The following is a 26953-nucleotide window of genomic DNA, read 5'->3' as shown; positions in this document are numbered from 1 at the left end:
TCTTTAATCTATATTTCTAAGCATAATCATAAAGCTCTAAATAATATTTTTATGGCCAGATCCCTATATCTTCTTTCACTGAACTTATTATCAAGTAAGCCCTGTAAGGCTTTAACAAAGGTGATGGCATTAAAGCTATCTTCCCCATTTAAAAAAAAAAAAAAAATGTTACCCATTCGGGTTTTTTTTGTAATTCAAATACAAAAACTTCATCTTGTTATGGTGGGACTATTTGGACTCCACAGCACTGGGTTGTTTTTTTATTGTTCCAGACTGTTGAGATCTTTTATAATCTTGATTTTGTCATTGAAAATAATCTCTCACTGCCAAGTTACACATGTTAGTTTTGGTCAGTCACTAAAACCAACCTGTATAACTCTACCCAAGACAATGTAAAAACATAGAAGGGGAGAGTTACTTGTAACAAGCTACTAAAGCCCTATTTCCAGGTTAATATTGACCCCGTCCCCCTCAATATAAGTGGAAGCCATGTTCTTCAGCAGTCATGAATTTACCTAGTCATCCTATCATGTGGTCTAGGTGTCTCAACCTTATCTTCAAGGTACAAGAGAGCTCACAAGACGTCTCACTGATTTCCCTCATGTTCCATGTGCACCTCCATCATAGCCAGCACGCTGCTTTATTTACTGTCATTTTTACCTCTGTCTCCCCACTAGACTGTGTGCAGCAGGAACTGAATCTTATTAAGTCTTTGAATTCCCAGGACCTACAAAAGGTTTCAACCACAGAGGTCCAAATATGTTTCTACAATTTAACAAAATCCATTGACGTCATCAGCCCCAAGCTTCAGAATCACTCCCTTTTTTTCTTCTCTTCCTCCTTGCAGTCCTCCCTCTATATCTTCTTCCTCCTCCCTTTTCGGTTACCTTTGAGGAAATAAAAAGAAAGGTAGTGCTGTTTCCCTAGGCCACATGACTAGTAGAAGGGCCTGTGCAAACAAACCAAGTCTCCAAGGCTATCTGGTTCTGAGGTCTATACTCTTCTCACTATTCCATTGTGCTTCTGTGGCACTGCTATCAATGCTGAGGTGCTACCACTACACAGGGCTGTTGGGAGAATCAACGTAGACACTGCTTGTTCCCATTGAGTTGATTCCAACTCATGGTGACCCCATGTGTTACACAATAGAACTGCTCCATAAGGTTTTCTTGCCTGTAATCTTTATGGAAGCAGTTTGTCAGGCCATTCTTCCACAGAGCTGCTGGGTGGGTTTGAACCACCAACCTTTAGATGAGCAGCTGATTGCAAGCCGCTTATTCTACCCAGGGTCCTCTATTCTCAGAATCCATTTGCTTATCCACTGACAAACTCCTATGCCAAAAGCTGTGGGGCCACAAGACAGGGTACCACCTCTGCCCTTAGGTTTATAATTTCCCTAAGGAAGTAATGACTGGGACAGCCCATGAAATCTACAACAATCTGCACTTATCTATAATTAGCTCATGTTGGCCTGGTCCAAATAAGTGTGTACAAAGCTATCAGGGAATACATTAGTATATAACAACATGTTATCTGATTACAGGCTGGAATGACCCTGATTTTTATCAAGATGATACAGCAAAGAGAAAAGTCTTAAGCCATCAGATACACTGGCCACATCTTGGGAAAATAAGAGTCCTGGGCTTGGAATCCTATGGTTTGGTTAAATCTGATGATTTGTCTTTCTTTTGTAAAGTAGGGGGAAGGCTCACTCAATGATTAGGCAAATGAACTTGGGCCAATCACAACCTTGCTGAGCCTTGCAGTCTAACTGGATAAATAGACACAAAACAAAAATAATTGGAGTTGAGTGTCACTGAGTAAAATAATGCAAGTGTCTATGGAGTACCATTGGCATAAACTCAGAGAGCGGCCGAATTGGTGAAAAGTCAGTATGCTTGGGGAATGAAAACCAAAAAGGCAAGAAAGGTTCAGTCCAGAGTGGTCTCTATAAAGCCTAGCTACATTTACAATGATAATCCAAAAGGAAAAAATGCTGTGATAGAGTAAAATGAAAATCCATTTGCTGGAAAATGGGTTCTGTGGTTTATAAAGATAAAACTTCTGCCAAGGGCCGTGTCTTGGGCCTGTCTGCTCTGTCAGGGGTTCCCAAGGAGCTCTTTTTCTCTAAAACAGGCTTGATTCTCCCTCCAAAACCACCCTTAATTGCTAACAGAATGGACTTTCTGCTGCCAGTTGCATTAGGCAGGAATAAGGTCATTCTGGTTGGGGTGACGGCTGGTCAGGGAGCCCAGGGCAAGCCTCTGTCCACACACCCATGGTCCAATCTGGCCATTGACCCTGCCTAAGTCCCTGTGGATCTGCAAAGGGCCTACAATTTACCTGACGGCTGTGAGCTTTACTCTAGATGAACAGTCTTCATAGTGGGTACAGATGCCCCCAGGGATACATAAAGACTGTCCAAAAGGTGAACAGACAAGACAATTTGAAGGGAATCAATTTATAGACCTTCAATAGCCATTTTCATTGTTCTTTCCTATACCGAATCTGCCTTAGAAGGTGTTTTTGTGATGGAGGGGTGAGCTCTCCCCCAGCACCCGCTTCCACAGGTGGCCTTCCTCCATTTCAGGAAGATAGAACTCCTCCCACCTCCCAAATCTTACCATGGAGCACTGCCACTGGGGGCAAAAATGGCCACCAAGTGAAATAACAACTGAAAATATCCATGTCAATGTCGAGGAGGTGAATGCCTCAAATGGCTGAGTAACATGTCTTTTTCCAAGTCGGTTTCCAGTTCTTCGTTTTCAACAGAGCTGAAGGGGAGCCTAATCAAGTTGTGAACTGATAGATCATCAAAAATAATTTTTGATGACAGATCACTGTGATTTTTGGCATATAGCTGAAATTTAATTCAAAGACTTGAGTGACTTCACTACAACAAAACCTCTTTCGTTCCCGTCTACTTATTTATGTGAACAAGGTTTCTCAATCCTCACATCTATAAAAATGAAAAATAGGAATTGAATGTTCATTGTCTCATTCTTGTAATAAATGACATTTATCCATGAATATATAAACTAATTGCGGAAAAAAAAATCTATCCATCTCTTTAAGACCTATGTCATGGATTGAATTGTGTCCCCCAAAATACCTCTCAGCTTGGTTAGGTTATGATTCCCAGTGTTGTGTGGTTGTCCTCCATTTTGTGATTTTCCTTTCTGTTATAAATCATAGAAAACCCTGGTGATGTAGTAATTAAGTGCTGTGGTTGCTAACCAAAAGGTCAGCAGTTCAAATCCATCAGGCGCTCTTTGGAAACCCTATCAGACAGTTCTACTCTGTCCTATAGCGTTGCTATGAGTCAAAATCAACTCAATGGCAATTTTTTTTTTTTTTTTTAAATAAATCGTAATGTCTGCCTGTGGTTAAAGAGGATTAGGGTGGGATGTAACATCCTCGCTCAGGTCACATCCCTGATCCAATATAAAGGGAGTTTCCCAGGGGTGTGGCCTGCACCATCTTTCATCTTATAAGAGACAAAAGGAAAGGGAAGCAAACAGAGAGTGGGGGACCTCATACCACCAAGAAAGAAGCACCAGGAGCAGAGAGCCTCCTTTAGACCCAGTGTTCCTGCAAGGAGAAGCTCCTAGTACGGGGAAAGACTGATGAGAAGGACTTTCCTTCAGAACTGACAGAGATAGAAAGCCTTCCCCTGGAGCTGAAGCCCTGAATTTGGACTTCTAGCCTACTAGACTGTGAGAAAATAAATTTCTCTTTGTTAAAGCCGTCCACTTGTGGTATTTCTGTTATAGCAGCACTAGATAACTAAGACAACCTGCAGTTCCTAAAAATTATCATTTTTATGTTTAAAACCTGTTCCTGTACTATCCAACCTCACACAAAACATATCTCACACCAAACTCATCTTCTTTTACCTCATATCAACAAGTTTTCTCTCCATTTCCCCTCCCACCTCTCTCCTTCCTTTTTTTCTCTCGACTGCTTCCTTTCTAACCAAGTCTTCCCCATTCTCCCAGCCACCTATTCCCCAAGCCCCCAGGGTCACTGGGTCACCTTTGACTCACTTTGGTGTCTACCTCATGAATTAATCATTCTTAATAATTTGTTTTCATGTCTCTTCCATCCCTTCCATTCTCACTGCCATTTTTCCACACCTGGATTGTCACTACAGCTTCCTAGGTGGACAATCTGACTGCAGTCCCTCTCACCTCCAATTCATTTTGCACACTGATACCAATGTAACATTTTTAAATGTGACTCCTATTATGTGACCTGTTATTTTTTCCAAAATTAAAAAAAAAAATAAGACTCTCAAAGCCCTCAATAATCTGGTTTCGATCTCCCTCCCTAAACTCCTCCACAGAAGCCCCTTATCCAGACAAGCCAAACACATCATTCTCTACCCCTGATCCACAAACAGAGCACAGTTATGTGCTCGGCTGCTAACTGAAAGGTTGGAGCTTCAAGTCCATCCAGAGGTGTCTCAGAAGGAAGACCTGACTGTCTACTTCCGACAGTCACTTTCAGCCACCGAAAAGCTTATGGAGCACAGTTCTGCTCTGACACACATGGGGCCACCATGAGTCAGAACTGACTTGCCAGCAACTGGCTTTTGGACCCACAAACACACCCTCTTCGTGCCCAGCCCTGACTCCTGAGCTGGATTGCCAGAACGTGGGCTCCTTAGCAGATATATTTCCTTGGATAATTAACTTTTAATAAAACTGAGTCTTTCTCCCTTGCATTGATGGAGTGCTCACAGTGTCAAGACTTGAACTTCACGCAAATATTTAAGCCCCACTTTGGGCAGAAGGAAGAATTATATAGTTTTTTTTTTTTTGAGTTCTGTTAAGAATCACTTCATTACGAGTGTAAAACAAAAATTCTAAATATGAGGACTTTCCTCCAGAACATTATTGTGAAAATTCACCTCAGGAAAAGGAGACATTCTGCAACCGATCATGGGGTTGGCACAGGACCAGGCAGCATTTTGTTCTGCTGTGCATGGGGTAGCCATGAGTTGGGGGCCGACTCTACAACAGCTAACAATAAAAATAATTAAGCCACAGCTTTTTGAAGAATGAACTCAGCCAACAAAAGGTATGATTTTGAGTAAATAAACTACCCAACAGTACACAACACAACAAAGTTTGTACTGCTCAGTATGACTGGCAAAAAATAAAAGGGTTTTGATTCCTGCATTGATTAAGCTTTGCCCCCCTAAGCAAATTAAAGGAATGGAACCATTTATAATTAAGCTGGGACAGTGGTGGTTCAGTGGTACGATCCTTGCCTTCCGTGTAGGAGGTCCAGGTTTGATGCTAGGCCAATGTACCTCACGCACAACCATCACCCATCTGTCAATGGTGGATTGTGGCTATGATGCTGAACAGGTGTCACCAGGGCTTCCAGACTAGCAAGGACCAGGAAGAAAGGCCTGATGATCTACTTAAAAAAAAATCAGTCAATGGAAATTATTGTGGACCACAATGGTCTGAGCAACAACCGAACATGGGGTTGGCACAGGACCAGGCAGCATTTTATTCTGCTGTGCATGGGGTAGCCATGAGTCGGGGGCTGACTCTACAACAGCTAACAATAAAAATAGTTAAGCCACAGCTTTTTGAAGAATGAACTCAGCCAACAAGAGGAGTAAAGCCTCATTTCTGATATAACATCTTGGAAGAAGAGGCACCAACCGGAATCTGGCTCTGCTCTGATGGGCAGGAGAATGGACTCTGTAGGAGTGAATGGTCAGATCCACATCCTTTATTGCCCAACTCAGCCAATAATTCAATCTCTTTTCCCTTAGTATAAGTGCCAAGCATTAAAAGAACTTAATTCAATCAATCCATGTTGGTAGGTTAGAAATCAATTTGGAAGAGGCTGCCTTTTAAGACCTCTAAACAGCTGAAGTATTCACCAAGGCAGCAAACATAGCCCTCCCTTGCAGCATGAGTACTGAGCTCTAGAATTCTGTCTCCATTTCTTGAAGATTCACCTAAATTCCCTATAAGGATTTTCAGATCATGAGGGCTTCCAGCATAATCTTCCTGGCCGCTATCTCCAATGAAATTAAAGTCAACAGAAACATACAAAGGTAGAATGGACGCAGCAGCAGAGCTACTCCCTTTCTGTCACAGCCCCTTCACAAGAGGAATCCTTTCATGAACGCTTTTCCAATATCTCAGTCTAAGAATATCTAAAAATGCTTACAGATATGTTGTTGTTGTTGTTGTTAGGTGCCGTCGAATCGGTTCTGTCCCATAGCTACCCTATGCACAACAGAACGAAACACTGCCCGGTCCTGCGCCATCCACACAATTGTTGCTATGCTTGAGCTCACTGTTGCATTCACTGTGTCAATTCACCTCGTTGAGGGTCTTCCTCTTTTCCACTGACCCTGTACTCTGCAAGCACTGTGTCCTTCTCCAGGGGCTCATCCCTCCCGACAACATGTCCAAAGTATGTAAGATGCAGTCTCACCATCCTTGCTTCTAAGGAGCATTCTGGCTGCACTTTTTCCAAGACAGACTTGTTCAGTCTTTTGGCAGTCCGTGGTATATTCGATATTCTTCCCCAACACCACAATTCGAAGCGTCGACTCTTCTTCGGTCTTCCTTATTCATTGTCCAGCTTTCACATGCATATGATGTGATTGAAAATACCATGGCTTGGGTCAGGCACACCTTAGTCTTCAGGGTGACATCTTTGCTCTTCAACACTTTGAAGAGGTCCTTTGCAGCAGATTTACCCAATGCAATGCGTCTTTTGATTTCTTGACTGCTGCTTCCATGGCTGTTGATTGTGGATCCAAGTAAAATGAAATCCTTGACAACTTCAATCTTTTCTCTGTTTATCGTGATGTTGCTCATTGGTCCAGTTGTGAGGATTTTTGTTTTCTTTATGTTGAGGTGTAATCCATAGTGAAGGCTGTGGTCTTTGATCTTCATTAGTAAGTGCTTCAAGTCCTCTTCACTTTCAGCAAGCAAGGTTGTGTCATCTGCATAACGCAGGTTGTTAATGAGTCTTCCTCCAGTCCTGATGCCCCGTTCTCCTTCACAAAGTCCATCTTCTCGGATTATATGTTCAGCGTACAGATTAAATAGGTATGGTGAAAGAATACAACCCTGACGCATATCCTTCCTGACTTTAAACCAATCAGTATCCCCTTGCTCTGTCCGAACAACTGCCTCTTGATCTATGTAAAGGTTCCTCATGAGCACAATTAAGTGTTCTGAAATTCCCATTCTTCACAATATTACCCATAGTTTGCTATGATCCACACAGTCAAATGCCTTTGCATAGTCAATAAAACACAGGTAAACAGCCTTCTGGTATTCTCTGCTTTCAGCCAGGATCCATCTGACATCAGCAATGATGTCCCTGGTTCCACGTCCTCTTTTGAAACCGGCCTGAATTTCTGGCAGTTCCCTGTAGATATACTGCTGCACCGTTTCTGAATGATCTTCAGCAAAATTTTGCTTGCGCGTGATATTAATGATATTGTTCTATAATTTCCACATTCAGTTGGATCCCCTTTCTTGGGAATAGGCATAAATACGCATCTCTTCCAGTAAGTTGGCCAGGAAGCTCTCTTCCATATTCCTTGGCATAGACAAGTGAGCACCTCCAGCGCTGCATCTGTTTGTTCAAACATCTCAATTGATATTCCATCAGTTCCTGAAGCCTTGTTTTTCGCCAATGCCTTCAGAACAGCTTGGACTTCTCCCTTTAGTACCATCGGTTCCTGATCATATGCCACCTCTTGAAATGGTTGAATATCAACTAATTCTTTTTGGTATAATGACTCTGTGTATTCCTTCCATCTTCTTTTGATCCTTCCTGCATCGTTTAATATTTTCCCCATGGAATCCTTCACTAATGCAACTCAAGGCTAGAATTTTTTCTTCAGTTCTTTCAGCTTGAGAAACAGATATACATACTATATATATATTGTTATGGATTGAATTGTGTCCCCCAAAAGATATGTTGAAGTCATAACCCCTGCACCTGTGAATGTGACCCTGTTTAGAAAATAGATTCTTTGAAGATGTTATTATTTAGGCTAACATAAAGTCATACCGGGGTAGGATGAGTCCTAATGCTATATGGCTGTTGTCCCTATAAAAGAGGGAAAGATACACAGATATAGAGGAAGAGACACCATGTGATGTTGCAGCTCCAAGCCAAGGGATCCCTGGAGCTACCCAAAGCTAGGAAAGAGCGGTTCAACAGATTCTTCCTCAGAGCCTCAGAAGGAATCAATACGCTGACACTGATCTTGGACCGCCAGCCTCCAGAACTGTGAGAAGGTAAATTTCTGTTACTACATAGGGTGGCACAGTGGTTAAGAGCTAGGACTGCTAACCAAAAGGTCGGCAGTTTGAATCCACAAGGCACTCTTTGGAAACCCTATAGGACAGTTCTACCCTGTACTATAGGGTCCCTGTGAATCAGAATCGACTCAACGGCAGTGGGTTTGGTTTTGGTTTATTACATAGGGGAAGGGTGGAGGGAGGGATAAGAAAAGAAAGGAAGGTTTAGGTAGATAGGTAGGGAGATGGATGGATGGATAGACAGACGGATGAGTGGGTGGGTGGGCGGGTAGATGGAATGAGCAAGCTATCATTTATTGAATGTTTCTATTAGCCAGGATGTGTATACCTTTAACCGTTACCACAGTTCAGCAGAGCAGGTTAAGTCATATTACCTTTGTTTTAAAGATAAGGCTCATCATATGAGGCTTCAAAAGCAGGTCTACCTGTTTCACAAGTCTATGCTGTAACCAGCATGATACTTGATACTCAAGGTAGAAATATAAATTGTTCTGGTGTTCATACTCTCCTCTCAGCCCACCTATTACATAGGCCTGACTGAAGATAGTTTTGAACTGTGTCTTGGAAACCACTGCTCTCCCCCTAGTTTAACTAGTGCATCCCCTCCTGCTTCCTAGATCAGAAAATATCCTCTTTTGCCTACAGCAGCCCTGAATGGATTCTCAGAGTGGCCAAGTGAAAGCAAGCCAAGAGGGCAAATGTGCCTCACTGGGTTCCATGCAGGTGACGGGGGCTGACTTTCACGGCTGATATAACTTGAGCTATTTCTTTTCATCATCCTGCAAAAATCAAAAGTGGAGCTCTCCAGTGGTTGTTTTTTCTCTTCTCTAATAGCTTCTGCTCCAGCTCACTTCCTCTTGGCCAATGATCCACCCTGGTCTTGACCAGATCCAGACAGCTGTTAATTACCCAGGAAACTGAGTGGGGAGGGCTACTGTGGGTTGTTTTCCCTTAATAAATAAAAATAAATGTATTGCTATATCTTGTTTCCTGCAGGGTCATTGTTTTCATGGACAGGAAGAGGCCCTATGAGGAGGTCCTGGGCTAATTTCATTTGCACCCTGTGAGGTCAGATCAGGCCTAGCAGACTCTGTGGGAGAGGACGGCACCACAGGACTGGTGGAGCCAGGACAGCAGTCTCCATGCAAGATGTAACCTTTCCCTGCCTGGGCCCTCTTGTTGGTCCCAGAGCTCCTGATCTCTTAAATGAAAAGGAAGAAGTTTTAAAAATAGGCTTTAAAGAGAAGAACAGGATTGTGTGGAATCAGAGACCACTCAGTGTAATCTCTCTTTTCTCAGAACTCCTGATGTATTATAAGAATGTCTCTGTAAGAGATTCTGCCCTGCCCCATAGGGAAGGGAAGACTAAGACATCTGCCTTCTCTGAAACTGGAGAGGAAGCTTCCTTACTTCTCCCTTCCAGCACTGACTTCTTTGCTCTCAGGAAGGAGTATTGGAGAATGCCTGGTCCCACTGGGCTGGCTCTGGTGTGTGCTCTTCACCTTCACTTCTTCCTTACCCCTGTCGTCAGCTCTCTCCATCCCAGGCAGCAAGCACCCCAGAAGAGGGCTTCCAGTTCCCTACCTCTCATCCTACTCCACCTTGTCCATTTTCTTCACCTGCAATGAGAAAGACCTGCAGTTCTACAGCTGCCCTGGGACCCATGCGGAGTTGGGAGAAGGCCTGACTCATTCTCTAGTTCACTGTACCCCTGCTGAACAGACTGTATCTGATGCTTTTCTGGCTTCTGGAGTCGGGAAGAGAGGAAGGGTGTGATTGAACAGCCCCTCCAATCTAGGCAGCACTTTATGTAGTTGTATTATAATTAGCTATGTAACCATTGTCTTTCCCAGATGGCAGTGAGGAATTTGAGGGCAGAATCCATTTGATTTACTTTGGATTCCAAGAGCATCCAGCACAGGGCCTTGCTCATTAAGTGTCTCACAAGCATTCCCTGAATTAAATCATGGATACTCAAGTCCTAAAAGTTTAGTTAATAACATTTTATATGTGAATATATACATATATTTACAGGTATTCCCCAGCTTACAACTGGGTTCCATTCCTACAACTCTGTCATAAGTCAGTTCTGATGTAAGTCAAATACCTAATTGTTTTTCTTTTAGTTTTCATTATTATCGCCTTTTATTAACAGTATCTTTATAAATCGGATCTTTAACCAAAAAAAAAAAAAAAAAAAAACCATCGCCATTGAGTTGATTCTGACTCATAGTGACCCTATAGGACAGAGTAGAATTGCCTCATAGGGTTTCCAAGGAGCAGCTAGTGGATTCTAACTGCTAACCTTTTTGTTAGTAGCCAAGATCTTAACCACTGCACCACCAGGGCTCCGTCCGATCTTTATTTATACTTAAATCAGCGTCTTCATAAATCTGAACGTTCAATGGCATGACTTCTCTTGCTAGACACATTGTTGGGGGTATAAGCAGTGCAGGTGTTACAGTTAAAGAAACTTGAACAACTTAGCTTCAAATTAACAACTAATGTTTCTTCTGGTACAAAACACTGAATAAGATCACGCTACAGGCCTGGTCTACAATAAAGTTGGCATCAGTGTCAACAATGAAGTCAGAGTCATAACGGCTGCTGAGCGCCTGTGCAGTTCAATTGTTGTATGTCATTAGAGGTGAACATTGCCCAACTTTCTGTCTGTTATGACTCCCACACTGATACCAAGTCCATTCCAGATCAAGCCATAGCCTGCTATATGGCAGTGTTTTAAACGGTAAGTCATAAAATTGAACATCTGAGAATGATAATATCAGAAAATTACTCATTGCAATGCTGTATGTAGTACATATTACTAATGGTAAGATGTAAAAAAAAAAAAGATTGGTTGTAACTGTAGTTCCTTTTAATCCTAATACATCATAAGTTGGGGACTACATGCGTATATGTATGCAGAGAGAGGGAAAGAGAGAGAATTAGCACACCTTGGTGGTGCAAATAGTTAATGAACTTGGCTGCTAACTGAAAGGTTGGAGGTTTGAATTCACCCAGAGGTGCCTTGGAACAAAGGCCTGGCTATTTACTTCTGAAAAGCCAGCCATTGAAACCCTATGGAGCACAGATCTTCTCTGACACACATGGGGTCACCAAGAGTCAGAGTCGACTTGAAAGCAACTCTTTTTTCTTTTTTGCATATATATGTGTGTCTGTGTATGTCTGGGTGTAGGTATATATACATATACATACATACATAAAGACTTATATACATATATATAAACATACACACACAGTAAAACCTGTGAAAGCTGGAACATGTGTAAGGCGGAAACCTGTCAGAGAAAGAAAACACAAATATTTTCCACTAATAGAGAATGATAGGAAAGTGGTAAGACTGCACCCTTTCAAAGGCAGAAAGCTTGTGAGACCCAGAAAAACAAGGCAATTTTGTCGAGTTCCAGCTCTTACAGGTTTCACTAACATATAAACATTAAAAGAGTAGAGAATAGAAAAAACCTGAATGTAACTACACACTAATAGTCATGTGACTCTTTTTTTCTATTGCTCATACTCTCTCTAATATAAATATTTTGTTCACACTGTCTCTCATATAAATATTTATTTATTTATTTGTATTTACTTGGTTATAACCAGGGTAGATAAAACATCTACATATTTTTCAGCAGACATATATTTCATACAATGTACAACATTTAACATTTTTCTTCATTGCTACACAGTCTTCCTGACAATCATACCTGATAATGGCTACATAATATTCTATTCAGTGAAGGTACCACAGTTTAGAAAAACAGTTTCCTATCTTTGGATACTTAGGTTGTTGCAGTTTTTCTTATTACTATACAAAATAACGCTAGGAAGATTATCTTTGCACTTCACACTCTTTCCTTTGTGTGTGTGTTTTTCGGTTTGCGTGTTGCCCTGTAATGGATTCTCAGAAAAGGATTCTCTGTGTCAAGGAGAGTACACGTTTTTACAGCTCTGATATACACTGACAACTAACTTTGCGGAAGTGTTACATCAATCACCCTGCCATCAGCAGTGTATGAAAGTACCACGTTCACCAAACTCTTCTTCAGCAAGAGATAATCCAACTGCTTAAATGCTTACAAATTTTATAAGTTGATAAATGGTTATTGTATTTATTTCACAAAAATTTACTGAGAGGCTGCCACATCTTCAGTTAGAAACAACCCACAGTTTAAAAGGGGGGAATAATAAATAACATAAAACAGCAATACTTTCTCAAATCCCCAAATTCGTGACTATTACCAATTGATTGTGGTGGATGAAGGTCACTACTGAGAGATCACCTCCCTCATACCAAGCTCAGAGGAAAAAACGTTTCAAATTCCTGTTAAATACTATACAGTAAACATAGGTATACTTGGAATACAGTTAGGCACTCAAAGAGAATTGTTTAAATGTAATCCTGGCACACGGATATCATCTGAAGTAAAATATGATTGCATATACAACCAAAAACCCGCTGCCATCAAGTCGATTCCAACACATAGCGACCCTATAGGGCAGAGTAGAACTGCCCCATAGAGTTTCCAAGGAGCAGCTGGCGGATTCGAACTGCTGGCCTTTTGGTTAGCAGCTATAGCACTTAACCACTATGCCACCAGGGTTTCCATGATTACATATACATCTGAACATATACACATAAATGGGATTGTACTGCATACGCTGTGTGAAAACAGGCTTCATTTACTTCACAGCACATCATATACATTAACAACGTAGCTTAACTATTAACATCAGAAACCCTGGTGGCGTAGTGGTTAAGAGCTACGTCTGCTAACCAAATTTTGCTGGCAGTTTGAATCCACCAGGCGCTCCTTAGAAACCCTATGGGGCAGGTCTCCTGGGTCCTATGGTGTCACTAGGAGTCAGAATTGACTCAACGGCCATGTTTTTTTTTTTTTTAAACTATTAACATTAATATAATTATTTCAGTTAATATTCATCTAAGTTTTTACTATCATCAACAATTCTGAGATGAATCACCCTCAGAATAAAACTTTTGCCCACATCTCTAATTATTTCCCTCAGATAAATTCCTACCAGTGGAGTTGCTGGCTAAGTAGTATAGACGTTTTTAAAGCTTTCGATGGATATTGCAAGCCATTCGTATTTACAATCCCATCAGCACTAGGTGTGAGTACTTATCTCCCCCTACTTTCTCCAAAGCTGCTTACATAATCACTCAATCTTTGAGGATTTTCTAAAGTAAAAAAAGTTTAAGCCTCATGGTTGTTTCCATTTTGTATTGGTTTGAGATCGCCAGAACTGGAGCCATTTATGCTCTATTGATGAGTTGTATTTCTTCTTTTACAACTTGTTGATTCTTGTCCTTTGTCTACTTTTCTTTTGGGACACTTATCTTTCACTGATTTGCAAGAGCTATGTTATAAACCTCAATCCTTCCTCATAAACACCACAATTTTTTTTCTGAATTTGTCATTTACTTTCAGGGTGCGTTTTGATTAAAAGATATTTAAATTTTTTGGAATGGCCAAGGTTTGAAATGACTGTTTTGAAGAATACGGAAGCAAATAAAAAAAGAGACAAGCAAATAAAAAAGACTAGAGCACTGTGTTAAAGGCTCAGTTGGAGGCCAGGAATTTCTTGTGGTTTCAATCTGCAAATCTGTAGCAGCAGTTGGTAGCTTGGTGCAGAGGGAAAGAAGGGAGAAGTAGGATTCCCTCAGTCAGGGTTTCACCTGGTGAGTTAATCAGAAGCAGGGCACCGGAATAAGGAAGCTGTGGGCATTAGCAAAGAGTCTCTGGGTGGTGCAAACCAGCTAACTGTGCTTGCTGCTAACTGTAAGGACCACTCAGAGGGACCTTGGAAGAAAGGCCTCGTGATCTACTTCCAAAAAAATCAGCCATCAAAAGCCCTATGGAGTGCAATTCTACTTTGACACACATGGAGTCACCAAAAATCAAAAATGACTCAACAGCACCTGGTTTTTTGGTATGTATTAGCACGTGTATATATAATATTAGCACGTGTGTTGTGGAAATGATGGACCACATGGACAGGACAAGAGGCAACTGATACAGTGGAAGAAAATATGAGGGTTTGGGTCCCCTATGTAGTAGAAGACCAGATACAACAGAATGAGAACATCAGAGAGCTAGACGATCAAGAAAGTTTCCACGACTTTCTTCTATAATACTTTCTATCATCAATTCTGATCCATTTATTCTCTTTTCTTCTTTAAAAATAAGGCTTATTTGTACGTACAGTGAAACCCGTGAGATCCAGAATTTGACAGGACCGCCTTGTTTTTCCCGGTCTTGGAAGTTTTCCGCCTTTGACAGGGTGCAGTCTTAGCGCTTTTCTATCGCTCATTTTAGTGGAAAGTACTTCGGTGTTCCTTCTCTGACATGTTTCTACCTTACACAGGTCCCAGCTTTTGCAGGTTTTACTGTGTTGTATTTAGCCTCATATTTTTCAGTTTCTTTACTCATTAACTTTTTAACCAGAAAGAGTTCCACATTTCAGAATCTATTTCCAGCTGTCAACTCCATTTACTGGATCAAACACATCTTAGTTTGGCCATTCTACTTTCCGGTTTCCTTGCATTCTCTTCTTATCTCAGGCTGCACTTAAAAGAAGCATTTCTTTCTGTATCCCAAGAGGTATTTTAATTGCAGATGATGAAATAGGAGGGAGGGAGGTTGGAGGAGAGAGACAAGCAGGGCCATGTACCCTTTAGGCCTTGACAAGATCACAAGACACACAGTAAACACCAGACTTTTCAATGAGTTACCACGTTCAAGGGCCACAGCTGAGGGTCATGCTGGTTGGAATGGAAAACTGCCAGGTACTTCTTGTGCCTAGCAGAGCACCAAAGTCCGGTACCGTGTTTGCCCTCCCCCGAGAACATTTTCTTGCAACACTTAATTTGTAGGTGTCCTTTAAGGCTTTGAAAACTAGTGACCACCTTTGCCCCCCACTTAATTTTGTTGTTGCTAGCTGCCAATGACTGGGCGCCTTACTCATGGTGGCTCTGTTCACAACAGAACAAAATGGTGCATGGTCCTGCGCCATTTCCATTATCTGTTGTGGACCAGATTATTGTGATCCATAGGGTTTTCATTCGCTGCTTTCAGAAGTAGATTGCCAGACCTTTCTTCCTAGTCCGTCTTAGTGTGGAAGCTCTGCTGAAGCCTGTTCAGCATCATAGCAACGGACGAGCCTCCACTGACAGATGGATGGTGGCTGCTCATGAGGTCCATTGGCTGGGAATCCAGCCAGGTCTCCTGCGTGGAAGGCGAGAATCCTACCACTGGACCACTGCTGTCCTTGACCTCATTTTAGGGATATCTTTATTACAGAGTTAAAGGAGTCATTATTCAGTAGCTTGTAAAAATGAGACGCCAGAGTTTCAAACATGGTTTTGGCAGTTCCAGTGCCCTTTCCCCTTGCTTCAAAGAAAAAGCAAAGCTAAAATTCCTCTGGCTTATGGGCGGCTGGTTAAGGAGCCCCGCGGCACTAGAGTTCTTTAAGGTGGGTGAGGAGCTGATGGATGGCCTGGGCCTTCACTGATTTGAGAAGGCAGAAGCTTGGACTTGAGGCAATGCAGACCACCTGCAGCATCTGCCAAACCACAAAGGAGCCCACCCAGGTAAGCCCTGAGAAGCGCCCTTTCCTGAAATCTTGTTGCACGTCATCCAAGGTCCTCTCACAAAGAGAAGCCGTGAGTTTCCTTTGCCCTCGGTCTTGGAGTAGAGCTGCCATTGGAGACAGAAATGCCATCTTTGCATCTGAACTCTTAGGTCACCTCCTAGCAAACCTAGCTAGAGATTTAGAAAGTAAAACCAGTCCTTTCCGGAGGGAAATCTAATCAGAACCTCAGTCCTTTCCTTCTTACACAACATCCAGAGACATCGGACAAAACAAAACAATATCAAACTATAAAAAAAAAAAAACAATCACGCAGCAGAAATGCAGTTTAGTCATTCAAACTATGGAGCATTTTCATGTACTTTAAAAAGGTTCCTTTTATCTGAACAGCAACTGTTCTCGAGAAATGATCTTTGGGGAGAAAGTCAGTCATCTGCCTACAACAGTATAACTTTGAACCAGGGAAGAGGCAAAAATAACAAGACTCACTCAGGGAATTTTCTCAAGTTACACACACCTTCTGTCTCCATTTCTCCCAAAAGGTTATCAAACACCTCACATCAAGCACACGCAGGCACCCACACACACACACGCACTTGCAACCTGGGTTGAGGCTGAGAACACCTGTCCAGAAATGATGGTGCAGAGGACCCTTCCTCATCCCCCTTCCATATCAGAGTTAAATGCATGACTGAAGCCCACAGTAGCCCCGGGCTACTTCATTCTCTCACTTGACCTGTAAGGAAACCAAACATTTCATAAGACAAAACTCTTAGGACCCGTCATTTGCGAAATGAGAGAATGCTGACCCTGACTCCCAAACAAGGCTTTCCGCCTGAAAACTCAGCGCAGCAGAGCCCCACTGCTGTGATTACGTAGCATCTCTCTTCTAAGGTCAGGGATGGCCACCCAGAGACAGACGTGGACCCAGTCCCAGGCCTCAGCCCGGGCTCAGTGAAGACTGGACACCTACCTGAGACAAAGGAATAGGCTGCTAGGATGTTGCTGAGTAAAGCCATCTCCACGCGCTGTGGCTGAAGGACAGCCTCAGTGTCACTTCCAGAGGAGGCCTCCAGGGGATGTTTCTGCTGGATCAAGGTGGCCACCCTCCCTCTCTTCTCTTCTGTTTGAGAACAGAAAGGGAGTGATGAGAACACATTCTGCTTTCCTGAGGCTCTGTTCCAGGCAGCCTGGGCTCAAGAACAAAGAGCCAACTTCCTAAATGCCAGCTAGTTTTCCCAGCTGGGGGCCACAAAGACCTCAGGTCTTATCCTCTTTGCTCAAGTGAGCTTTCTGGCTTTCAAGAAGGAGCAACTTGCATCTGTTTTTCTTAGTCTTTCTCCTTTCTTTTCCCCATCTCCTCCCAACTGCACGTTTTAGCATTTCCCCCTTACCCTTCTCTGTTTTCTTTACATCATCTTCCCCGGTTCACTGTTGAAGCGCAGCCTATTGAGTTCAAACCATAGTCATCTTAATCACTGCATTTTAACCACAAGTCACAGCCCACTCCTCTCCTGGCTCTGCTTTCCCCTGAGCCTGCACTGATGGCACTTCTGTACCTTGATCAGTTTGCCTCACCCCACAGATCACCAAAGGCAAGTCTTGGCACTGGGTTGGTGCTGGTTATTGTAGAACTGCCAAATCAGTTTCAGTTCCCAAATGCCACAGGCATTTGGGAACTCAAGCCTGCTTCCTGCCCCTCCCTCAGGTCTATGACCCCACTGGTGGCTGTGATAGGCAACCAGGCACACACTGCCCACAGACTGCCCACTGGCAGAGCTGTCCACCAGGGTTCAGAGCAGGGAACTGCAGGATCTCAGTGTTTAGCAGCTTGGCCTGTGGCTGGGAGAACCCGTCCTCTCCCCAGCTGCTGCTGCTGCAGCTCAGACAAGCATTATTATTACCGAGTTCACTCAGTGAAGCCTCCACAGAGAGTTCCTGAGGATGTGTGGGGAGGGCAATGGCAAAGACCATGATGACTCCTGTTCAATGCTGCTCTGAGTGATGGTGGAGAACTGAGTCAGAGTGTGAAGGGATGTCAGGCTCAGGGAAGTTTGGAGAAGCAGAAGGCTCGAGTCCTTGGGGAGGCAACTTGGGTTCCCAGGTGGGTCATAGATGTCGGCAACATAGGCCACATCTAGAGGGCTGGGAGAGCTGTGATTCCACAAGTGGATGGAATGTATTATAACATACAATTCTTACTCTGCTGAGTCAAAGCACATGGCCTTCTTCAGCAATCACTTGAGTTCCTCAAAGGCGACAACTGATGATACAGGCCTATAGCTGGAACCATCACCCTGAGTTCAGAGACTGTTCTGGAGGTCTGAGGACTTCTGGACCCAAGAAGAAAATGAAGGCCTGGAGTATATCTGAGTACGTAGGGACAGTAGGCACTTCAGACCTATTTCCTCCAATTTAACTGATGAGAATGCAAGTCTCATCAATTCATATCTGGAAGTTTTGCAACCCTGTCCTACCTGTCCTCCTGCCAATACTTTCTTCTTGCTAAAACTAACACCTATTCTCACCAATGGTCTATTTTTTTTTTAAGTACAAATCTGATTGCCTCATTCCACAGACCAACCCTTTAACTAATGTCTACTAAACTTTTTAACATAATGCACATCTACGTCCACAATATCTGACCCCTGCCTTCACTCGTAATTCATCTCCTACCCTTGTCTACACTCACACACACAGAAACAAGCTTGCCTAATGCTCCAAGAACAACAGATGACCTTTAGTTCTCCAAATACATCAAGCTCTTTTATCTCTCCATGCTTTGCTTGTGTTCTCCCCTTTGCCAAAATGCCCCTCCTCCACCCCTTATCTGTCCAGCAAAAGTTTCTTGTAAGAGAGTGGTCAAAAGTTCTACCATAGTGAAGCTCCCCTTGAATCCTCCAGACTCCTTTCTTTGGCTTTCAAAGTATCTAGATAGTCTTCTACTATTGCACCTATGTTATTATATCATGAATTATCTCATATGTCTGTCTCCCAGACTTGGAGAGGTGTCTTATAAATTCTTGTTATTCAAGCCTGATGAAAGAAGGTTCTCAATAAACATTGGATGGCTTAGTGGCTGGATGAAAAAAAAAAAGAGCAAGTAGGCACGAGCTTTGTATTTATAAGTCTCTGAGAGTATTTCTGAGCATGGGGAGGGCGAGCCACCTTGGAGGCACAAAGGATACCAGAGCTGACTGTGGCTCTGGATGAGGAGCCAAGGACAGCATTCCTCAGCACTGCTTTATAAGGACTGTGAGGGGCCACGAGCAAAATGGAAGCTTTACTGTGTTTCAGACTTTTCCTGCAAGGCTCTTCATGCTCCAGGCTCTAATAGCATTTCAGTGGCCGAGGCAAGAAGAAGACACAGAAGGGTGGCAGGGCAAGACTACGGAAAAACAATCTCTGGATGGCCCATCCTAGATAATGACCTGGATCAACCAGGAAGAAGCTCCACAGTCCACATGGCAGAAGTCAGCCTAGGTCAGCAGTCAGGACACTTTTCTGTAAAGGGCTAGAACATATTTTAGGCTTCGTGGGATATATAGTCTCTGTCTCAACTACTCAACTTTGCTATTATAGTGTGAAAGCAACCATAAAATGAAGAAGTATGACTGTGTTCTAATAAAAATGTATTTAAAAAACAGGTGGTGGGCTGAATTTGGCCCGTGGGCCATAGTTTGCAGATCCCTGGCCTGGTCCTTACTACTCAAAGTATGGTTGAAGGACCAGTAGCATCAATGTTAAGTGGAAGCGTGTTAGACACACATAATCTTGAGCACCTAATGAGTCAAAGTCCACATTTTACAAGATCCCTAAGAGAGTTTAAGAAGTGGTGCTCTATATGACCTTGGTAAGCCCCTTCAGCCTGGCACTGTGATGTCTACGCAACAGCCCAGGCCTTCGAGGAGTTTCGCTAGTGCCATCTTTATAAGTCTGATCTTGCAGAACCCTGCCGTACAGCTCATTCTCCAGGTGGTTGCAGAGTACCTCGAAAGTGAGGAAACTAAGCCAGGTGGCAGGACTGGGCAGAGGAGATTCTGTTTAGGGCAGCTGTCAGTGATACAAGACCTAAAGAATTTAGAGAAGTGATGAACCCCAGAGTCAAATCCTACTCTCAACTTCCACTCCTGGAGTCCTTCTTTAACAAAGGGTGGACAGCTCAAGGTAGCTCTGGACACTCTTCATTGGTGGTTTACCCTGTAATTAAAACTTTTCAGCATCTTCTACCAACATAAAGGTAAGGGGCATGAAGTACTCATCCACCTCCAAGTGTAATTTTGGGTTTTCTTTGAGGAAGCCCCTCATCACTGGCTAGCTCCTAGAAGAGTGGTTCTCAACTGGAGTGATCCCCTCCCCCAGAGGACATTTGCCAATGCCTGTAGACATTTTTGGTTGTTACAATTGCAGTGGGGGCTGTTGCATGTACTGAGTAGGGGTCAGGGTTACCGTTAAACATCCTACAATCAAAGGACAGCACCCCACAGCAAAGAATTATCTGGTCCAAAATTTAACAGGACTGAGGTTGAAAAAACCCTGTTCTAGAACAAACATCACTACTTCATTGACCAGCCTAGCAATTTCAGTGTTTATGCATCTCATGTACATCGTCAACACAGTCAGAAAGGTATCAAAGAGAAGGGCTGCTTGGAGTTCCCAACAGCCTTGATCAAAGTGTCAGAGGTCCAAGTCCTGGGTCAACAGCTCAGTATTCCCATGACCAGAAGTGACAAGGCTCTTGGGCAATGAATCACATTAACCAATCCCTCCAAAACCAAACACCCATTGCCGTTGAGTCAATTCTGACTCATAGCAACCCTGTAGGACAGAATAGAACTGTCCCATAGGGTTTCAAAGGAGTGGCTGGTGGATTCAAATTACCAGCCTTTGGGTTAGCAGCCAAGTTCTTAACCACTGTGCCAACAGGGCTCCAAACCAAACCCGTCACCATCAAGTCAATTCTGACTCATAGCAACCCTATAGCAACCCCAAACAACCCCTCAGGAGAACTCAATTCTTAAAAAATTTTACTGTCAAACACCATTCTCTCATGGGTGACCCAAAGTTCCTTCACCTAATTACTAACAAGCTACAGCACAACTGAGAGGAGAGAACGTTTTTCCATCACTTGCATCCAGAATCTTATCTTTATGAACACACGTTAGTCTCCTGATGAAGATGACAAAAAAACCCAGCTTCATGAGTGCCATCGCTTAGGCTGAATGACTAATTGCATACACTGTATGTTGTTTTCACTAGCTTCCATCTTAGAGGTAACCTCCTTCCCAGTGCTGCACATTCATATGCTTGGGAGCCACTGAATGGCAAAGTTCAGATGAAATGTACCTGGTGCTAGTGCATTTCATCTTAATTTCAGTAGCAACAGTGAGCATCTCCTGGTATGTAAGCTCCCATGCAGGTGACTATCTCATTATATACTGGTCAGGAGGTGATAATCGAATTTTCATTTTAGCTACCTGTTGAAAGATGTGCTGTCAGGAGCAGAGAAACATCTGGAAAGACTTCATCCTTGATGATACTGGTATCAAGCAGTAGGGCGTCTGAAACTTGGTTGGTCCTAGTTGGTGTCTCAGGATCTGAAAGAAAAGACAATGGCACACAAAGAATAACCACATGCTTGGAGATGACATCATGCCTTGGACCTGATGTCATCCAGAAGCTGGCAGAAATGCCTCAGGTGTGTCTGTCTGGATCTGTGGAGAGATGAAGCAGCACCTTCTGAAAGGATGAAGTCCACTGCCAGAGTTTCATCTGCAATTTGGACCAGACAGGCAGAGAAGCCAGCCTCCAAAGGTCACAGCAGAAAGGCAACAAGAGGTAAAAGATCAAAGACATTTGCTTCCTCTTCCCTCCCATCAGCCAAAACCCACAGTACAGCTAAAGCGGATGTATCCATCTGGTCCCCTGTCAGTGAAGTGCGCAGGCCAGCCTCGCTGGGACAGGAAGGGGGAGAATTCTATTTCTGATAGCAATGCCCAGATAGGCCATGAATTGAAGTCTCACACAGCTCTGTGTGGACATTAAAAACATGGAAATGCTGATACATGGATTCCCCCAGCCAGTACCTTCCACCCAGAAGTCGTAAGCCCAGCTAAAAAGTCAGTGGGGGCCTCTGAAAGGCCTGGACCTCACATGGCTCTTTTATGCTGCCAGCTTCGTTTAGGAGCGTGTAGGAAAAAGGAAATCAGTCACAGAGCTCTGGCAACACTGAGCGGTCCCTCAGTTCCATGCAGACACACTCATTCATCTGCCGTCATGGCATCCTGTAAACTGCAGAATCCCAACTTCTGCTTGTTTATTTATGTTTTCATAGCTACTATCCTCTGCCTCTGGCCCACACAGGATTTGTGTCATTTTCCTATCTCCATTTTGCTGGTGAAGAAATTAAGCACAAGAAAGAAAAAGAAACTTACCAAGCGGGATTGGTGTATACTAGAGCACAGAACCAGGTCTTTGCAGCCTGCCCACCCTCCACTCTCCACTAATGAAAACCACAACCAGGCTGACCCTAGGTGGTCACACAGAGTCTGAGGTACAAAGGCGCAAATGACGAAGTAGCTCCTACATCATGGGCTGGGAGAGGATACTCACGGCCCCAGAGAAATGAATGAGCAGAGAGGAGCCCCCCTTTCTCTAGCGGGCTGAAGGGAACCTGTGGATGACACATCCAGTGTGCTAGCCCACTAGCTGCTTGGCTGCCTGTGCTCCAACGACCTTCACTTCCAACCCACTGCAGCAAACCACTTCCAGGGCCATATCCTGGACCTTGTCGTCACCTAAAAAGGCTCCACCTCTGAAATGTGGGCTGTGACTCCTTAAGATCAGAGACCAGGTCTTTGGTTCCCAGAGCCTCCCACAGTAACTGCACAGAGCCAATGCTCAGTGACTGTTGAATGAATGACTTAAACTCAGAAATCCCACACTCCAATCGAGACCTTCTATGCTTCTACTTCTTTCACTCCTGTACTTAAAGCAAATGTGCTTCCCAACCTCTGAGCCTTCTGGCTTCTAATCATCTCCAGGCTTACCCAGTCTCAGTCCTATCCTAACCAAAAAAACCCAAACCTGCTGCCTTCGACTCGATTCCTACTCATAGTGACTCTGTAAGACAGAGTAGAACTGCCCCATAGGGTTTCCAAGGAGCACCTGGTGGATCCTTGAGTCTGCTTTTTCTCTACACAGTCTGGACACCAAAAGCCAATTGCTCTAAGTCTGTTCTCAACAGGACACTTCTACAGCCCTCCTTCCACCCTCTGGCCTTACGCCAACTCTCACCTGCCTATCTCCTGCCCACAGGCTAAGTACTCCCTCCTGTCTCTAAGAGAGTTTTCATCTTAGCTTTTGATCAAACCATCTCCTCCTTATTCCTATAAGACCTCTTTCCATTAATGATTCATCCTTCTTTTGTCTTCCTTTTTTGGACTGATCTCAATATAGGCAGGTAGGTAGGAAGGTAGATGTTGTTGTTGTTAGGTCCCATGGAGTCAGTTCCGACCCATAGCGAACCTATGCACAATAGAATGAAACACTGCCCAGTCCTGCGCCATCCTCGCAATCGTTGCTATGTTTGAGCCCATTGTTGCAGTCACTGTGTCAATCCATCTTGTTGAGAGTCTTCCTCTTTTTTGCTGACTCTCCACTTTACCAAGCATAATGTCCTTCTCCAGGGACTGGTCCCTCCGAATAACATGTCCAAAGTACATGAGATGAAGTCTTACCATCCTTGCTTCTAAGGAGCATTCTGGCTGTACTTCTTCCAAGACAAGATTCATTCATTCTCCTGGCAGTCCATGGTATAGTCAATATTCTTAGCCAATGCCACAATTCAAAGGCATCAATTCCTCATTCTTCTTTGGTCTTCCTTATTCATTGTCCAGCTTTCACATGCATATGCGGTGACTGAAAATAACATGGTTTATGTGAGGTGCACCTTAGTCCTCAAGGTGACATATTTGCTTTTTAACACTTTAAAGAGGTCTTTTGTAGCAGATTTGCCCAATGCAATACATCATTTGATTTCTTGACTGCTGCTTCCATGAGCATTGATTACAGATCCAAGTAAAATGAAATCCTTGGCAACTTCAATATTTTCTCCATTTACCATGATGTTGCTTATTGGTCCAGTTGTGAGGATTTTTCTTTTCTTTGTGTTGAGGTGCAATCCATACTGAAGGTTGTATGTGGTCTTTGATCTTCATTAGTAAGTGCTTCAAGTCCTCTTCACTGGCAGCAACCAAGGTTGTATCATCTGCAAATTGCAGGTTGTTAATAAGTTTTCCTCCAATCCTGATGCCCCGTTCTTCTTCATATAGTGCAGTTTCTCAGATTATTTGCTCAACATACAGCTGAATAAGTATTGTGAAAGAATACAACCCTGATGTACACATTTCTTGATTTTAAACCACTCAGTATCCCCTTGTTCTGTTTGAACAACTGCCTCTTTGGTCTGTGTACAGGTTCCTTGTGAGCACAATAAAGTGTTCTGGAATTCCCATTCTTCCCAATGTTATTCATAATTTGTTATGATCCACACAGTAGAATGTCTTTGCATAGTCAATAAAACACAGGTAAACATCTTTCTGGTATTCTCTGCTTTCAGCCAAGGTCCATCTGATATCAGCAATGATATCCCTTGTTCCATGTCCTCTTCTGAATGTCTGGCAGTTCCCTGTCAATGTACTGCTGCAACCCTTTGTGAGTTATCTTCAGTAAAACTTTACTTGTGTGTGATGGTAACGATATTGTTTGATAATTTCTGCATTCTGTTGGATCACCTTTCTTTGGCATGGGCACAAGTATGGATCTCTTCCAGTCAGTTGGCCAGAGATTATATATATGTATAAAGAAATTATGTATGTGTGTAACTCTAAATCTCTCTCAAACTCATTCCCTTAGTCTCTCAGTCTCTCTCTATATTTATACACACACACACATGCACATACATATATATCCACATATATGTGAGTATATGTACAAAATCTTTCTCAAACATGTCTTCTACTTTTCCAATTATTCCCTCTCTTTCAATCTACTGGTCTTATCTACTTATCCTATAAACTTTCTCAATTGTCCCCCACCTTAAATGACTTCTCTTTACTCAGCCTCCCCTCTAGTTCCTTGTCACTCACTCTCCTCCTCTCCCCAGTCAAACATCTTCATATAAACTTACATTTCCTCTCTCCATTTCTTCTCCATCATTCAATCCTTGACCCATACAAAGTTGGCTTCATATCCAGCCTGTCTACCAAAGCATCCTTTAGTCAGGTAGACATGATAAAACAATCAGGCCTGTGCTTCTTAACAACAGCCTCACGGTGAAGACTATGAATCTTGGCTGTTGGGGCTCTCACGTCACATCCTTCTCCACTCCTACTGCCTAGTACAGTGCCTGACACATTACTGTTTTAAAACTAATTCCGTCACAGAGCTGGGAGCCAAGGGCTAAAGTGTGGGGGGCTAAGATGGACAGATACAGACTTTAAAACAGAATGAACAGTTTCTGAACCATCAGTGACATTTATGTAACTCCTGAGATTCTAACAAGGAGCTCTGTAATGAGTTATACCTAAGGGCTGAGTTACCGAACCAGGGCTTGGATCTGGTGTGGCCACAGACAGGACTCACACAATGGCCACAGATCATGAGAGTTCCCAGTGATGCTGTTACAGCAGGGATCTAATACGAAGTCTGTCTAGGGACTTCATTTAGGATTAGGCAGGTCAGTAGTATAGATGACTCACCAGAAGTTTCTAACTAACACACTCTGATGCCTTTTTGCCTCGAGGCAGATGACCTTCCTATCTCAAGGCAGCACCTGCTGTCCTATTTCAACAAATATTGAATTTGTTCACTATTAAGCCCACTGGAACCATTTATTTACCAAAGCAGCCTATTGTCACTGAGGGACTAAGAACTCTCTGAAGGCAGATCCATGTCTTAGTTACCTCTGTGCCCCAATGCTTCACTCATACTAAGTGCTTCCTTTTGAATGGATGAATGCAGAAATAAGCAAGACATGGTGAGTGAGAGAGGTTTGCAGTCTAGCTACCTACAATGCAAGCTGAATGAAGTATAAAATCATTGTACACTACGGGGGCAGGTAGGAAAGAGTAAGTAATTCTCATAATGGGATAGCAGTGAGGAGGGCCCAGAAAGACTCTATAGAAAGGTAACATCTCAACTGAACCTTCGACTACTGCGTATTAATTTAATGATATCATACCAATAGCTCACATCTATTGGGAACTTCCTCTGCAGTCAGGCAATGTGCCAAGTGCTTTACATAGAATATTTAAGCTTCATACAACCTTGTGAGATAGATGCTACTATTATCTTCATCTTTCAGATGGAAAAACCGAGGCATGGAAAGGTAAGGTTGCCCAAGATTGCCCAGTTAGAAAATGGTAACACACTACCAAACAAAAACAGAATACACATTTGTGTTCAGGGAGCATATACCAAGATAGGTGGTAACCTGCTTATTATCAGACATGAGGAAAGTCTCACATTAAAAATCTAAGCTCCCATCTCAAGAAACTGGAAAAAGAAGAGCAAAATAAACCCAAACCTAGCAGAAGGAAAAAAAAATAATAAAGATAAAAGCATATATTGAAACAAAATTGAAACAGAAAAACAATAGATAAAATCAATGAAACAAAGAGCTGGTAATTTGAAAAGATCAATAAAATTAACAAAACTCTAGTAAGACTGATAGAGATGAACAAAGAGGAGGCACAAATCACCAATATCAGGAATGAAAGAGGGGATGAATACAGACCTTGTAAACACCAAAAGGATAATAAGGGAATACGAGAAACAACTCTACACACACAAATGTGACAACTTAGATGAAATGGACCAATTCCTCAAAAAATACAAACTACCACAACTCACCCAATATGAAGTAGATAATTTGAATAGCCCCATAGCTATTAAGGAAATGTATCCATAATTTAAGAAATCCCCCCAAAATAATCTTCAGG

General features: G+C 42.9%; 1 protein-coding gene across 1 annotated transcript in view; it reads right to left on the bottom strand.

The window, feature by feature from the left end:
- Positions 1 to 26953, bottom strand: part of EVA1A (eva-1 homolog A, regulator of programmed cell death) — a 64212-nt gene that overhangs the window by 5422 nt on the left and 31837 nt on the right. The window contains exons 3-4 of the mRNA XM_049856359.1: positions 21428 to 21547; positions 16924 to 17073 (exon numbers count right to left, since the gene is read on the bottom strand). Of these exons, the coding sequence (XP_049712316.1) occupies positions 16924 to 17073; positions 21428 to 21547 (270 nt within the window). The remainder of the gene's footprint in view (positions 1 to 16923; positions 17074 to 21427; positions 21548 to 26953) is intronic.

Source organism: Elephas maximus, chromosome 17 (assembly GCF_024166365.1).
Source record: "Elephas maximus indicus isolate mEleMax1 chromosome 17, mEleMax1 primary haplotype, whole genome shotgun sequence".
Lineage (NCBI taxonomy): Eukaryota > Metazoa > Chordata > Mammalia > Proboscidea > Elephantidae > Elephas > Elephas maximus.
Note: the sequence above shows the minus strand (reverse complement) of the source record. Positions and strands in the feature narration are given on the sequence as shown.